This window comes from Micromys minutus, assembly GCF_963924665.1.
Source record: "Micromys minutus genome assembly, chromosome: 8".
Classification (NCBI taxonomy): domain Eukaryota; kingdom Metazoa; phylum Chordata; class Mammalia; order Rodentia; family Muridae; genus Micromys; species Micromys minutus.
The window spans coordinates 29,987,805-30,005,424 of NC_137977.1; the positions used below are offsets into that span (position 1 = coordinate 29,987,805).

The window sequence follows — 17,620 nt, forward strand, 5'->3', positions numbered from 1 at the left end:
GCTCCCCAACTCCACTTATACTCAGTTGACGTGTCTTAGGTGCGAGTGAGCCTACCCTTGTCTCCATCCACTTAATGATATCATGTAGTGCTCCCAACTCCAAGAGAGTTTCTTCCCATGATCCTCTTCTCCGTGCAGCCGCAGATATTTATAGCCTCCCCACATCTCTCCTTTCTACCAGGACTGCAAAGCTTTGTCCTTCCTAATCACTCGGACTTCCTTCATTTGTTTCTTTCCCTCTGAGCTACAGATTGTCCTCCTCACCTTCCCCAATCTCCTGTCTTTGTTTCCCAACAAACTTCGTTTCACTTCATACATCTGCATTTTCTGAATGTCTTGCATTTTTCCGCTTCAATTCCACGTATGCATTTATTTTTTTAATTTCCTCCTCCAACCCCAGGCATCTGAAAGGTGAACAAGTACCTTTCAGATTTCCTTGCTCAGTTTCCGTGTTTACCTCAGAGGTCTAAGTCTTTTCTTAGAAGATTTGTTAGGGTTTGCTTTGCTCTTTACTAGAGTGTGTGAGCACACTTGGGCGTGCGTGTGTTCAAACACACATGCACACGTGCACACACACAAGGGGGGGAGAGCAGACTGACAAACTACCTATAAACTACTTTTTGTGAATAAAGCATTATAGGCATATAGTGTGTGTGTGTGTGTGTGTGTGTGTGTGTGTGTGTGTGTACTTTTTGTTTATGAATACTTTTGCTAAACACAACTGAATAGTTAAGCAAATATATCATAGCTTATAAAGACTTGAATATGTACTATCTGGTTGTTATGGGGAAAGCTCACAGACTTCTCTTCCACACAAATGAGAGGCATCATTTGTTGGCATGTGTATTGTAATGCCTATAGCATGCATATTGATTGCACTATCTTCATTTAAAATCCCTCGTACCCAATTCAAACTCTCCACTCCAATTTCTTGTCCTGAAGTCTGGCTGAAAAGATTTTATAATGACTTCAAATTGACTTCATAATTCCCTCTTGGGTAGTGTACGGAAAAACACTTCAATCCCAACAAACTTATGATATATTGTCGTTCGTTCATCTACTACTTTTTTCTTTCCAAGTCATATCCATTTATCACACAACTTTCGATTCCGTCGGTTTTACTTGCAATCTAAGTGCTGGAAGTAGGAATGTTACCCAGAGGAAAAGAACTCCTTCTTAGCCCACTTCTAACCCAGCACAAGCATGGCGTGTTTTCTCTCTAGAATACTTTAGTTACTTGGAAATAAACCAAATGGTTCTGCTTTCATTAGAGATCATTTACAACAACAGTGTGTTGGACCCTTGGTCCTGTGGACTTGGATTCAGCCCCATCTCTGGCACCATCCTTTGAGTAATATCTACCCTTAGTGGTTTCTTTTGATCAATGAAATTCACTAGAATGCTACCAAGGCCAATGGCAGTGATCACCAGGCAGCTGGGCACAGACTGGGCCCTGCATGCTCTCTTTTCACTTCTCTTTACCTTTGCTCTAGCTTTCAGCTTTTTCTCTGAATCTTGGGGACTCTGTCATTTTTCCTTCTGCTTTAGATACTAGAACATTCTTCTGGATTTGATGAAATTATGTTTCCATATTTTGATTCATTGCTCACTGCTAGGTATATAATTTTTAATATTCATCTTATACCAATATTCACCTTATATCCACACACTTCATGTGTTGGTCTCTATTTAACTCTGATGCCTTGCTGACTCCATACTACCAAAGGAGTATAAAGACATATAGAAATCAACAGGCATAATTAGATATCTTATGGGTATTGAAAGATTAACAAACAGGTATTATGAACAACAACTTTGATAGTTTAGGTGAAAGAAAGTAGCTCCCTGAAAAACACATTTACCGAACTCACATCAGAAGAAACAGAAATTCTAAGAAGGTAGACCTATATCAATTAAACACATTGTGTTAATAATTAATAACCTGAGACCCCAAAGTGCAAAGACTAAATAGGTTCACTGATGCATTTGCCAAACATTTAGAGGATAAATTATATCAATCCTCCACAACCAAAGATAAAAACATACATTTTCTAACTCATTATTTATGACCATCATTATCATAATACTAAAGCCAGAGGCTTTAGCAAAAGAGTAAATACATAAATCAATGGATCTCAGTGAATTAGAAATAGATTGACACATAGTTAATTGACCATTCCAAAAAGGAAAAGGTAATACAAAAATCAAAGTAAGTATCTTTTCAATAAATGGTGCTAAAATGACAGAATACCATGTGAAAAATACATGCACTCTTTATTTCATTCATATTAATTCTTTTCAAACAGAACAGACATGAATGTGAAACAGAAAATTCCAAAACTCCAAGGCAACACAAAAGAAAACACAGAAAACCTTGGGGATTAGATAGTGCTTGAGAAACAATACTGACTTTGCACTTCATAAAAGAACTAACGTGGTAAAATGGGATTCACTGGCATTAAGAACTTTGCTCTCTGAGTGATAATAACAAGGCAAGAAAAAAAAGTCAATAAGAGAAAATATTTCCAGAAGACACATCTGATGGATTATTATTCAAAACATAAAGAGTTCTTAAAACGTGACAATAAGAATACAAATGATGCGATTAAAATTTGGACCAAAGATTTAACAGACTCCCTCAAAGGTCTACGACGTCAATGATGAAGAAAGGATGCCTCGTGTAATTCTGATGTCACTGGAGAACTCAAAGTTAAAATAGACAATATGTCCTTACACTTATTAGAAGAAGAAGACTGACAATTACAAAAGCTATTGAAGTTTTCTGGGGAAGAGAAACTCTTATACACTGCTGGACAGCATGAAAATTGACACAGGCCCAAATATACACTTGTCAAATGATTGATCAGTCATAGCCCTTGGCATTTACCCAAATGAATAAAAAATGTTTGTACTCACAAAATCTGCTAACATACATAACTTTCAAACTTTGTAACCACGCTTACTTCTTCCAGTGGTAAAACAAATAATCTATAATATAGCCAAACAAGGGATATTATTCAGTACTAAAAATACATATCAAGTATGAAGAGATATGAAGAAAACTAACATTTGCATAATTCTCTGGAAAAAAAACACAGCTTATATGGAAAGGGTGAATAGTGTATTATCCTAATTACACCAGTTTCCTGAATCCATTAGTCTCCTACCAATGAATAGAGTAGACTTGAGGGACTGGAACACCCATAGATGTCAGTATTCAGGTAATCCTAGAGCTATTTCTCCAAGGGAGTTTGGAGGGGGCTTGTATCTGAAATCCTAGGAGGGTGAAGACTGAACCACACAATGATAGTGGTTATAAGAAGTCATGAGAAAGTAGGTACAGCACAAAGGATTTTTTGGGAAGTGAAATTACTTTGTAAGATGCTAGAATGGGCGAGAACCATTTGTCAGTGTGTGTGTGAATCTATAATACCACGTGTAAATCCTACCTTGAACTGTAGACCTTTAGGCACTAATGACACGTCAGGATAACTTTATCAATATCCCATTCTCCTGTGGGATAACGCTAGTAAAGACTGTTGTGTGCACATGGGGGCAGAAACACATTACAATTCTGTTTCCACCTATCTTCGCTCTAAGCATTTATTAGGGTTTTGTTGTTTCTGCTGTTGTTTCGATTTTCTTTGTTGTTGAGTAGCTTGGTCACGTCACTCTATGTAACACAATACCACAACTATGTGCCATGTAAATAGCAGAACTTCATAAGTTCTGTTATAAGAAACTTATAAGTTATTATAAGAAACTCTTAAGTTTCTTATAAGTAAATGGACCATCAAGGCAGATTCCCTGTCTGGCAAAAGCAAGCTTTTTGCCTAACAGAAGGAGCCTTCTTGCAGTGTCTTGTGATGAAAGGACAAATTAGATCTCAGGACCTTTTTCACAAAGACAGCGAGTCCTGCTCATTCACAAGTTTTGCTCTAAGGACCTGGATCTCCCAAAGGCCTTACTTCCTAACACTCATTGCAATAATGGTGTAGGATTTTACAGACTGGGTGTGGGCAACCACGTGGCATCTTCCTCTTTAGACTGGAATGCATGCAGTGTGTGTGTGTGTGTGTGTGTGTGTGTGTGTGTGTGTGTGTGCGTGCACACACACACACACACACACGTGCGTGTATGTCACAAAAAAAAAATGAGCCAAACAGTTCACTAATGTGTTCAAGGAATTTCTCTAGAAGATTATGAAGAAATTTGGGTTTTTAAAATATTTTCTAATTTTTTACTTGATTTATTTTTTCTTTTTTTTTTTTTTGCTTTTTTTCTTAACTGTAGATATATGGCAGTACATAGCATAATTCATCTTTGTTTTTTTCCATTGTGTACCTACATAGCTGGGATTCAATAAACTGTGAATAAATATATTTGTATCTTTATGATTTTCCCTCACTTCCTCCTACTGTGTGTGCCTGTTGTGTGTGTGTGTGTGTGTGTGTGTGTGTGTGTGGTGGAGACAGGGGCTTGACTGTGAGATATTGTCTTCAAGTGTTCCCTACCTTATTTTTTGAGACAACATCTCTCTTTGAACCTGGAACTCTGTTTTTAGTAGCTGGCTTACCAGGGCTTCCTTAGAATGTCCCTGTCTCTGTGTCCCAGTGCTGAAGTTTCAGACACATGCCACTACACCTGGATTTTATGTGGGTAATGGATTCCAAACTCAGGTTCTCATACATGCACAGCAAGCACTTTACCCTTGAATCCACTCCACTGCACTGACATTCGTATAGTTCACCTTGTTGCTTGCATTTTAGATTCTCATATTCTACAAATATGGTATTTTACATATAAGTATTTATGCAATATATACATCTATTTTTATATATATGTCCACACAGGTCCACAGAATATCAATCATGTACAAATATTTCAGATAAGACCTTTCTTCAGAATCAGAAAAGTTTATGCATGGTTACTATAGTAACCATCTGGACCAGCCCTCTCATTTTAGGAAGTAGGAAGCTATAGCTCAGAGAGTTGGCAAAGCTACAGCTAGTAAATTGGTTGGGGCTGGAAGCTGAGACAGCTAATAATGTTTCTGGTTTTGTTTGCTCTCTCTACCTCATTTTATTGTTCTCTGAAGAAAGTGTAGTGTCTTTCAAAATACTACGAGAACACATAGTGAATGAATATATATCTTAATGTTATTTTCCTAGACATTTAATCTAGAAAGTTTAATCTAGCCAAGCAGAAGTGGAGATTCGGCTCGTACTCCTCTGAGTCAGCTTCTTCCTCCTGGTAAGCTTTGTTTCATCTCACAGGCTCATTTCTGCAGAGTGATACCCAGCAGACAGGAGTTGCTGATGGAGATCCTAACAGACAGCACTCCAGCCATCTTACATATTACCAAAGCAGTCAGCAAAACCAGGTTTTCAGGGAACATTAGTTTGAGGGAACTCTGCCAAATGCAGCATTACTTAGAAGACATGTTTGCATGTTCCTCAAAATCCATTGTCAAAAGTAAAAAGAATGCCGAGAGTTTTCAGATACCTCAAGTTTTGGGTCTAGGAACACAGGATTCAAGGCCATCCTGTCAGTTGGAATAGCAAGATTTCCCTAGGCAATATCTACCCTCTCCTTTGTTAGAGCACTTCCATATAAATCATTTGCACTCCTGGGCTTGGGCTCTGGCTGCAAGAGGCCTTTGTAAGTCTGGGCTTCTATTTCCAGCAGCCATTCTTTCTGCCAGGCAAGAAAGGGCACACCAACCAAATTTAAACAATTAAAACACAGGACGAAAAAGTTAAGGGCTCACATCTTATCCTGTTTGTATTTTTTCTGTATCAGCAGAGCCGTGACTGACTTCATAGGGGAAACATCCTGCACAGGGGAGCCTCACATGAGAACCAGGGAAGTAGCAATGAGCCAAAGATCCCTGGAACTGAGTCACTAACAAACCAATGCAATCCAAATGCCATGGCTTTGTTCTCCTGACGGGACAAAGCCTTTGAGGTTTCATTTGTTCTTGCAGACACTGTCATAATTCAGCTCCTCTTGGTAATTTTCCTGTTGGTTTGAACATTACACTTGGGTGGAAAAAACAGCTTAAGAAATGATTAAAACACACACATTTTACTTAAAATTGCTTTTCTATGCACTCAGTGTCATATTATGAGTATTATTCATTTTTGGAAGCCTTTGACAGTGTGCATATCTATCATGAGAAAAATCTAAGCACATTATTAAGATAATCATTTGCACCTACCTCTAGAATCACAAAATTGGCTTGTAGTGGATGGTTGAAACTAAGAATTGGGTATTCCCTGTATAATGTAGAAAGACTTTTACATTTTTATTCTGTCAAACCCTTGTTAATAAACCTTTTTATAATATGCTAAATATGCCCATTCCTTTAAGAGAGGTGTGGTAATTAGTATGACAGAGATAAAAATGTATCTGTTTTATTTTTATCAGTGTACTTTTCAATAATCTTTTGATGGGTTTAGATGGATGTGGACGAATAAGGAGCTTGCACTAACTGTGCTCATGGGTTGAGCGACTCATGTCAAAGGTTCTCTGAGTAATGAGCGAGCGACAGGAAAGCCAGGAAAGCGGGGATTTTGGTGGCTTTGATGGAAGATCTGTTCTCGCTTGGTGTTATCTTGACAAGTCAGGAGATAACAGGATGCTTTTGTTGAAATTAAAATAGTAATAGTAATAATAATAATAATAATAATAATAATAATAATAATAATAATAATAATAATAATAAATAATGCTGTTCACTATGTACAATGAGCACTGATCAGAAAAGTCAATGGTATGGGTTCTGTTTTTCTCTACTTATCATCTATGTGACCGGGATTATTTGCTGTCTGTTTCAACTTTCTAATGTATGCAATCATTTCTTGGAAAAGTAAACACATAGAAGTTGGCACCTGCTACCAAGGCTGTAGATGGCACGAAGCTGATAGTGCTGTGCCATAAATTCAGCTTGAAAAGTACTGACTAACTAGAGGAGGAAGCAAAGATAACGGAAAATCTACAAGGAAGAAAATAAGATTCTATAGTTTCTTTTAATCTACCCGAACTGTCATGAAATGGGCCACTTCAGCATCAGAGGAGCTTATGAGAAAGAGTTTCTGAAAGCTTGAGTAACAAGGGGCTTACTCTGAAGACAATAAGACACAAATAATTAATCACTGGCTGTAATCTTGTACAACACAAGCATATGCTGCGTGCAAATCCAGAAAATTAAGCAGCCTAATGCACTTTGCTATGGCTGCATCCCATCTGGTGCTTCAGGTTCATCTCGTGAGCCAAGGCACTGTCCTTCAAGAAGAAGATTTATACAGTACAGCATAGCCTGAGAAAGAAGTCACAACACTGCAATGCACCTATGGGAAGGAGGCAAGGAAGATACGGATAATGAGACTGATAAGGATGTGTTACTTACATCCGCGTGCTGAGTAGGCAGAGGCAGGGAGGTCATCGCAAGTTTAAGGAATATGAAATGAGTTCCTATTTACCATGAGCTATACAACAAGACCCCAGAGAAAGTGCTCGGATGAAGACAAAAACAGATAGAGTGCATGCGTGTGCGTGCATGTGCATGTAAGCACACACACACACACACACACACACACACACACAGAGAACCTTCAAACATATAAAAATAAATAAAGTAGAATAGTAATGTAATAATATATACCAAGCTCGAATTATAAACAAATTAATCAGTGTTATCATTTTGTAAATGAGAAACCTCGAACACAATGAGTCTGGGCATAGGCTTCAGTTATATGTTTGGTAAAGAGATGGAGTTAACCCTTCCCCAAGAGTCCATCCCTCTTTTTTTTTTTTTTTTTTTTTTTTTTTTTTTGGAAGATATTAGGTCATTCCCAGCCTCACAGGATAGTAGTCAGCATGTACTCCACTAGGACCTCTATAGTCACGTGTTTGCTTTAACCAATGAAAAGCGAGCTTCCATCGTGTTCATGACTTCTGCAAGAAAGTCTCCACGTCTGTGTGCAGCTTGCTAGTTAGACGGTTCTCATTGCTGATGTGTATGAATGGTCTCCGAAGGAGACAGTGATAAACACAGCTTTCCTTGTAACCCTCGTAGACAACTGGCAGGTGCCAAAAAAATGGATGTAATTGTTTTGTTCAGCCGTGGAGGCTTAGCTCTTCTTCCAGTGCCCTTACCACAGACATGAGAGCCAAATCCATATCCTTAAAATTCTTTAAATGTCTCTGAAGGAGGAAATGCTTCTTTTTCTTAAGAATAAACTACAGATACTATATAGGTAGTCAAAATTGTTAGCTTTCCAATCTAATATGTCCAAAACTTGCTTTATGAGGAAGTGGGTAGTAGACAGCAGATATTTAGGCCAGTGCAGATGTCATTTTGTACCAGTACAGAAAAACAGATGTTTTACATAAGGAATTTTAATATCAAACAGGTCTTAAACACTCCAATCTTCCAGGAATCCCAGGCACAGAGATAAACCCAAACACAGTCCATAGCCCAAAGGGAATAACCATAAGTACAGAAGTAGATAACCCCTGTGTGTTTCTTTTAAACAGTGTGATTAAAGAAAATTAGAGATAATAACATGGCCTGCATGGAGCAGACAGGAAGCCTGAACTTAAAAACCATTGTAGCTCTAGCAACCCTGCTGATGTCTAAGTCGTATTATTATTTTTCAATTAAGACCCAAAAAGTATAGAGTTTGTGAAAGGGAACAAAAACGAGAGAATTGCTGGGTTTACAGGAAGACCATTTTCCCTTTCTGCAGTTACCGTGCTTCAGTCTTGCAAAGCAAGCATATTATCTGGCTTACATCAGGGGTGTTCCAGCAAGGGGAATATACTGACTCACAGCAATTGTTTCTGGCCTTTTCCACTCCCCCCCTTTCCCCTTTAATGCCAGGAAAGGAACATTTTAAGAGTCATGAAGTTAGACATGTAGAGGAGCAATTAGCTTTCTGTAGAGGGCTTTTCTTTCGTTGAGATATCTGCCAGAACCTTCCTTGTATTCCAGAAACGTTTCCTAAAAGGGCTAGTGGGCCGGGCCGACAGGAGACTGCTACTCAAAGGAATATATGGACATCATGAAGCAGATGGGTAATTCCGAGGCATACTGACATTGTCTTACAAACGATCCCTCTACACATGGCTAGATTCGGGTCTTGCTTTTCCTAGTTAGAAACAATACTTAAAAGTTTGATTTAAAAAAAATAAAACTATCAAAAACTGAGCCAGTGAGAGATAAGCTGCGCCTTCACTACCTCATTGCATTTTAATGGAAAAACAGCTCAAAGCGGGATGAGTATTAACCGTAATCACGGAGAAGCAGACATTTCCATTGCAGGATATTATTCATGATGGCATTAGGGAAGAATAATACATGGGGGATGGACTGTGTAGCCGTAACCTAGAGCAGGGTGAGGTCATCTGATTACTCCTGTTTCCCAACTACTCAGGCCCTACGATTTGAACTTCGACTCCTCCAGATCTACACCGACCTGAATTTTCTAAACCGTGCCTCTGACTTTTTGTGAGATAAACACATAAATCATCGCAGTAAACTCGGGCAGTTCAGTAAGGCGTGAGTTTTCTCTAAAACACACACAGAAGAAATTAGCTCTGACACATGTAAGAGCAGCGGGGGGTGGGGGAGGCTGGCAGCTCGTGCTAGTTTAATATGTACTTTTAATGCCCCTGTCTATTTTCAAAGATGTAATATTTCTTTTTACAGAGACAGCTGCATCCCTTGGGACCCAGGCTCGTGCCAAGATATGTACACAAATATACTCTTCATAAACACAGATGGGAAGAGTCATGCTAGACAGAAGTGAGGCACGGAGATTCGGATGTGTAGTGGCTCCACACCCAAAAGTTTCAGAAGAACCAGAGTCACCCCAGTTTCTTAGTATCAGTATGTCCTCTGCCCTGGTGACCTGGATTAAGTTTTAATCGGGGGGGGGGGGGGGGGGTTGAGGCTCAAGAGGAACCGAGGCAATTGTGCTATTGTAGTAAAGGAAGTCTGTGAATCCCTAAACGTTCCCAGACTGGAGTTGACACACCCACTCAGAACTAACAGGCCAGGGTGCATGTGGGTGACTAGGATAAAAACCCCTACCAGAGACCCTTGCAGTACACATAGGAAGATGCTACAGTTGGGGACACGTGAGATGCCCTGGGCCCGTGGAGCATGCCCTTTTTCTCAGCCCAGTGGCCCTCCTTATAAAGTGTGAGCAAGAAAGTTGTACCCAGGCCATGGCGGCTGAGGCTGAGAAGGAGGGCAGTGTCAGGGGGGAGAAGACCCCGGGCTCCCTTACCTTGTCCTTGGGACCGAGGTTCTGTAAGACCTCCTTGCCGGTGGCGCTTCGAATCTCCACCCCGGCGGGCTTGGGCGACTCAGGCGCGGGTTCCCTGCTCTCCTCCCGGCCGGGGCCCCTGCGCGCGTCCCCTTCTACTCCGGGCCGGTTCCCCGCGCCGCGACCGCTGCCCTGGCTGCTCCGGGGAGTCTTGGCGCCGCGCTGTCCCACACTCAGCGCATCGAAATCCAACGTCTTGCTCTCGAAGGCGCCCTCCACGTTGCAGAACATGCCACCGTACTTCTGCCGGGGGACCTGATCTGTGGTGCCCGGCCGGGCCAAGTACACAGGCAGGTCGTCCTCGTGGGAGCTGTCCCAACCCCTTCGACCCGAAGCCATGGTTCAAGCGGCAGCGGCTCAGGGGCTTTCTTTTTCAGAGGCTGGAGAGAGCAGCGACCGGCAGCGCGCACAGAGCCACAGTGATGGGGCGGGAGGAGGCGCCAGAGCCTTCGCGCCAGAGGCGGCAGTGCTGCTCCGATTCCTGCCTGTCCCCCACCAGCCAAGCTAGTGAGCCGCAGCCCGGGCTCCGATCGCCCCGGGGACCGCCCGCCCGCTCCAGCCGCAACTCATCGGCCACCCCCAGCCCTACTGCATCCTCAGCTCCTGTCCCAGGTCCAAATCCAAACTTGTCGCGTGCACACGTAGTGCGGACACACGCTCACTGGTCACACCAGCTCTGGTCACTTGATTCATACTTAGATACAATTCAGATGTCTCAGAAATAATTAAACTGAAAAACTTGGGCACACAGGGGACACAGGCACATAAACTTTTTGTGTCTATTTGAACTGGATTACACACACACACACACACACACACACACACACACACACACACACACACACAAAGGCTTTACCTTTTGACCCTCTTGTGAACACAAAGCAAATTGCCCAGGATGTTTGTATTTGGAAGTTAAGTACTAAACTTACCACAGACTCCTGGCCCTAACCACAGCCTGTACCGCCTCATCCAATCTCAAATTGGCACCGGGTTCAGAATCTGCCTCTTGAAATGTCACCTTCACATAACAAGTTTCTGAACTGTGTTACATACAAACTTTCCACACACACACACACACACACACACACACACACACACGTGCACAATATGCATACATACATGCACGTACCAGGGAGAGAGAAGAAATGGCAGTTACAAAAATAACTGTGTAATTATCTCACCAAAACGCACACTTAGCCCACCAACCTTTGCCATCCCAGACTTTGATTTTTACCCGACTTCAATCCTCTTCAGACACAACACGGAATGACAGACAAGAATGCGAATATTCCCACATTTTTATCTTGCAAAGTGTTTTCAATAATATCTTGTCCATCAAACAAACTACAGCCACCCCATATAGTGACTGAAGCCAACAGTCACCTCTCAGAAATCCCATACGTCGGGAAAACATAAGCCTAGATTTACCTCAGAAACCAGCAAACACAGGCACACAAACCAAGCCAGGGCTTTGCATTCCATGTTCCCTGTACCCAGAGGCTTCACCTAAGTGTGTATATGTGCTTATAGCTTCTCCTCACATCCACCCACATAGACGGACTGAGGTCTTGCTATGTGAAATAGAAACCACCAACCACAGAGTTCACTTTGCACCTGTACACAGCCTGACCCAAGAAGGAACAGTGCCCGATTTAACTGGGTTCCTCTCAGAAGTGCAATGTTTACTCAACTGTCAGCAATAAGTGCCTTTCTTGAAGATCCTAGAAAACAGTTACACAAACAGACAGGGCCTGTCTTCACTCTTCCCAAAGCCTTCCCTCTCGGCCCAGCATTAGCTGCACTGTGCTACGTACCTAACTTTACTCTCGGGATTCATTTCCTTTCATCCATCCTCCAAGCCTCACAAAGTTGGAAGTTTAATGTTTTCAGCTTACTTTGCATATGTCCTGTATAGCACACATATAGGTATGGAACAGATGTTCCATGAGTCCCTTTTTAAAAGATGCCAACAGCATCCAGGCACCTTTACAGAGCACCTGTGACTGTTTTGTATAGACTGCCTCAGTGTTTGTGGGTATGTGGCAGGCTTCTCTCGGGACACAGGTGATCTTTAAAGGCATCTGCACTGAGCTGGATGACCCAAAACACTCAGCCCCACACTCAGAGTGGAGTACCACTCTAGGGATGATGGCACCAAGGAGCCTCAATGGCAAGTGAGACTATGGCAGCCACACAGGATTGGGGAATCAAAGCTGGCCTGAAATAAAAGCAAAGACGGGTGTGTTAATGTAAGCCATACCTATCTATACACATGGGAATTGAAAAGATACTTGCTAAATACTCTGTGCACTCTGAAAATGATGCATTTTCTCTCAACCATCCTCTGAGCATCTGGTACTTTTTGGCGTCTGCTTGGTTACTGATGGACCAAGAGTTTTAGGTGAGAAGCTGATGCTACAATCATTTGCTGTTCAGGTAGCTTGTTCCCTTGTGACATCTCCATTATTCTTCATGTCCTCAGCTTCTAGAACCTTGCTTTGTACACTCTTGCAGGGCTCCTATTCTGTGCAACACACTTTTAGTGAAGAGAAATAAGTGGAGACAGGGCGGGTAGACATAGAGTTCTGAAGAATCTCCTAGAAATTTATAGCGCCCGGCTCTGTACTAACACCATTTTCTGGCAATGTGTTTATTAACATTGATATATTCTGCGGGTTTGTTACCTTTATTCCTTTTTGTAAACAAAAGTTTGTGAGCAAATGCTCAGGTTTTGATGAAGTCTTAACTTGTAACAAGTTATGTACAAATTGTATGGAGTTTTCCTTGACAGAGGTACATTCTGATATAGATGCACACTTGCAGGCGCTCATGCATGTTGTTCCCAGGGCATGCACAGCAGATTGTGCAGTTCTGCACCTTTTGTGCCTTTTATCCAGACACGGTTTCTCTGTGTAGTCCTGGCTGTCATGGAACCCACTCTGTAGACCAGGCTGGCCTCGATCTCAGAGATCTGCCTGCCTCTGCCTTCTGAGTGCTGGGACTAACGACATGCACCACCGCTCCTTTTATAGTTCAGTTCTGTCCTTACTCTTCATAATGTGATGTGCACACCAATAACATTTGTTGGCCAAAGATCACATTTCAAAGTCAGCTACTGTGTATCCACCTGTGCTTAAATGAACAAGCAAAGCAGCGTATTAACTAAACCTCTGAATGAAGAAAGGCCTTTCTGACTTATGTTTTGCAAGTACGTGGCCTTAGACATGTGTCATGTTTCACTGGTTTTGTCTCTCTCCTACATGTCTGGCTCACTCCACATGTTTACTGAAGGTTTCAGCTCCTGAGTAATGTGTTATGCTAAAAATCTTACATGTATGGACATCACCTGTTATGATTTGCTATATTATATCATTCCCTTTATAACCAGTAGGTCAAAGTAAAGCACCTTTCAAAGTTAGCACGTTAAACTGGAAGTCAGACATTCTTACTGGATGATTGGTCGTAAACACCATTCTAGAGTAGAGCTCCCTCCTAAGAATCAAGAAAATTGTAACTGGGTAAGCAAAAGTCGGGTGTCAGACAACAATCCAGCTCTATGTACCTGACTTGTCCTTGGGTGGAAGTTAGCTTTGAGAAAGGGACACATACAAAGAAATGCCCCATCACTTAGATGGGCTAGCCTCAGGAACACATGGCATTGAGATGCGCTAGCCTCAGGAGCACTTGGCATTTGTGTCATATATCTTTTCAGTAAGAAGATAAATATGATGATCACATACAAGAACAGCACTATGTCTGCAGGCACTTAACCTACACTGCCCAGGAAAGTAGTTACTCAAAATAACACTCAAAACAGTGAACTACTTCTGTAACACCAGCAGCTGAAGAGCGCTTTAAACTTGTCACACCAGATCAAATTTGCATTTCCTGTAACTGCAGTAAATCCCATGCCACTTTGCATTGGGATGACTTGTGATAAAAGCCCATAGCATATCCGATTATGACTTCAGAGAAATGTCTTCCTGAAGCATCTTCTATTACCCATAGATCAGCAGAAGGCAGGAATGCTTCAGTAGGCAGCAGCGGTAAGTACCATGAAATCTTTGTAAGGAAACGTAGAATGCATTCTGTGTAAAAACAAATTGAACCACGTTCTCTCTCTCTCTCTCTCTCTCTCTCTCTCTCTCTCTCTCTCTCAGGCTCGTGAGCGCACGAGCGCGTGCACACACACACACACACACACACACACACACACATGCTGTGGGTACATGCTCAAAACCCAAGGCAGAAACAGACTGGCATATAGTGTGCATTTAGTCAAAAGGAAACTTATTTGTTTACTTTTTGCAGTTTTTATTATATAATCGTAAACCTCACTCTACAATATAGCTAGACGTAAGGTGCATCTGAGGCTGAAGGAACACTAAAGCACAACCACAAGAGTTGCAGTGTATTGAAAGAAGGTGGTACCAAAGAGCAGCTCTGAGCTACAGAAGGGAGGGTCTTGCGATTTAGATAAGTTAATGAGACACATTAAAGTGGCTGTGCTCACTACGGCAATCTCCTTGCTGGTTTGTTCATCCCTAAGTCCGAAGTGCTTCATGGCTTCTACACAGGTGTTGCTTTGCACGTAAAAGGCTGAATGTCTCCCATACAGTCGTTCTTTCTTGAATCACAGATGAAAGCAGAGTTACCTATTTGTCTTACTCAGCATTTCTATTCCTGCACAAAATATCATGACCAAGAAGCAAGGTGGAGAGGAAAGGTTTTATTCAGCTTACACTTCCACATTGCTATTCATTACTAAAGAAAGTCAGGACTGGAACCCAAGCAGGTCAGGAAGCAGGAGCTGATGCAGAGGCCATGGAGGGATGTCACTTACTGGCTTACTTCCCCTGGCTTGCTCAGCTTTCTTATAGAACCCAGGTCTACCAGCCCAGGGATGGCACCACCCTCAATGGGCTGGGCCCTCCTCCCTTGATCACTAGTTGAGAAAATGCGTCACAACTGGGTCTCATGGAGGCATTTCCTCACGAGGCTCCTTTCTCTGTGATAACTTCATCTTGTGTCAAGTTGACACAAAACCAGCCAGTACACTATGGCTTACCATTTTCTCCACACAAGATGCTGGAGCCTGTATATTTTCAGATGAAGCTCTCACTTCTGGAAGTTTCCCCATTCTGCCTCTGGATGGAGGGAACATGTTGCTAATGTCATTATGGTGCTGAAGTCACAATCCTGACATAAAAAGACCCTGGAATATTTCTTTGGAGGAGATTCTTACTTTTGGAGGGGGTTCATAGGATCATGTTATTTATCTCAGGCTGGCCTTGAACTTGTGACCCTCCTGCCTCATCCTCCCAAATGCCTAAGCTTGTATTCAGCATTACTTTGAGTAACCAGGGAAAGTTAGAACCAAATTCTTTTCTTCTTCATGGTCAGAGTATAAAAGTTTCCTGCTGTTTTGGAGACTATGTATACAAACAGCCTAAGAGAGACGCAGCCCAAGGGCTCACAGTTGACAGGAAGGATGAAGAGTATGATTCACTTAACCATAGCCAGCAGTGGGCAGCTCCCGGCGACAGTAGCAGCTGTACGATTTTGACAATGAATTTAACTATTTCTAAATATATCCTATCTTCTTAGGTTATAAACATTTGGAAGTATATCATCTTTTCCATCTTTTGTGGACAAAGAAATAAAAAATGAACCCTTATTTTCTAGGATCACTAAATATAAATGAGGCGGTGTTTACACATCATTTGCTACTCTTCCCGATGTACAGTAGCACTAAAGATCAATTCCTTACTGTTCCCGGCGTCAGACACATGGTTACTGCAAAAGGTTTATACTAACCATATTGTATACTTTTAGCTTTGCAGAACTTGCTAGAGGAAAATGAAAAACACTCTGTTTGGGATAGATAATGAAAATCATCTCTTTCTTCCATATACTTTCATTAAGTCTATGAATTTCCTATTAAATATTTGAAATATTCATGTAGGCAAAACTGTAAGAGTAAATGTTAGCTGATATAAGTAAATAAATAAGATTACATTTATGCATTTCTTTGTTTTTAAACATATTCATGTGGGCAAAAAGACAATGAGAATACATATGAAATATTATATTACTAAAGAGCAAGTCAATAAGATTGTAGGCAATTTTCAGTTTCTTTATGTATTTGTATGTTTTAAAATGTATTAACAAGAATGAGATAATTTATAATCATAAATAATATTATTCTTAACCATGTGTTTTGGGTGGTATTTTAGCTGAGAATACATGAACTACATGAATTACACATGAAGAAAATTGTTTATAGGGAATTATTGATTTAAACTAGAATATCCTACTCTATTGGGAAGACATCGTGCTGAAAACATGAAGTAAAAAATGGATGACATCATTTTCCTTGTCGGTCCAGAGCCTCAAGCATGGCACCTCTGCAGCTGGACACTTGAGTGGGGGAAGGGTTGTTCTGATGAGGATGTGAAGTGAGGGCTTACAAACATGCTCAAGGTAAGTCCTTTCCACCACACAACTAGGTAATAGGAAATGACACAGTCACTCAGCAGGTGGAGCAGGGTTGGAATTTCCTTTCCAGTGTTCTTTGCTGAGCATGTCTTCTTGATTTTTATCATCCTCAAATGCGTTGAAGGCAGAGCAAATGCAGAATTGCCCCCATGCCTTCAGTAGGAAAGAGACAAACGCAGCTGTTGACCGTGATAATAAGGAGCATATTCATTTCCCATACTCTTGTGTTCTTGTCTTCATGGTGCAAACTCACAGGCACAACTGAGTCTCTGAAATAAAGATTTCTACACAGGAGCCAGACGATGCACTGAGTTACTACCTAACTACCTATCAGTTATAGCATTTTCTATGTTTCTAAACTTGTACTTAGTTTATTATTTTATAATTTTCCCAACTACTACTCATGGTCACAATCCACTTATAAGTTAACCACCCCAAGTTGCTATTATTACTATGACAATCTAATTTTGATAGGATAACACCCCTACTTTTTAACTCTTCAAAGATAAAATAATAACAGCTAATCTAATTTCCAATCTCCTTTCTTTTCAATTACAGTTTTAAAAATATTGGAAGACAGACAGTTATCTAGTAAACACCCATGTATCAGCCAGGTAGAATTTATAAATTTTCACCTTATTTTATTCATTTGCTTTTGAGCAAATACACATTGCACAGAAGTGTGCTACTTACATTGTTTTACAGTTAATCATCTATTCAGAGATTATCATTTTACTTCGAGTTTGAAGATTATTTTCTCTGTTTAATAAATGACTGTATATTGT

General features: G+C 41.1%; 1 protein-coding gene across 1 annotated transcript in view; it reads right to left on the minus strand.

Moving 5' to 3' along the window:
• DPYSL3 (dihydropyrimidinase like 3) overlaps positions 1 to 10,676 on the minus strand; it is a gene marked incomplete at its 5' end in the record, with an annotated part of 103,955 nt that extends 93,279 nt beyond the window's left edge. The window contains one exon of the mRNA XM_080920275.1: positions 10,299 to 10,676. Coding sequence (XP_080776401.1) covers positions 10,299 to 10,676 — 378 coding nt within the window. The remainder of the gene's footprint in view (positions 1 to 10,298) is intronic.
• Positions 10,677 to 17,620: the final 6,944 nt, after the last annotated feature.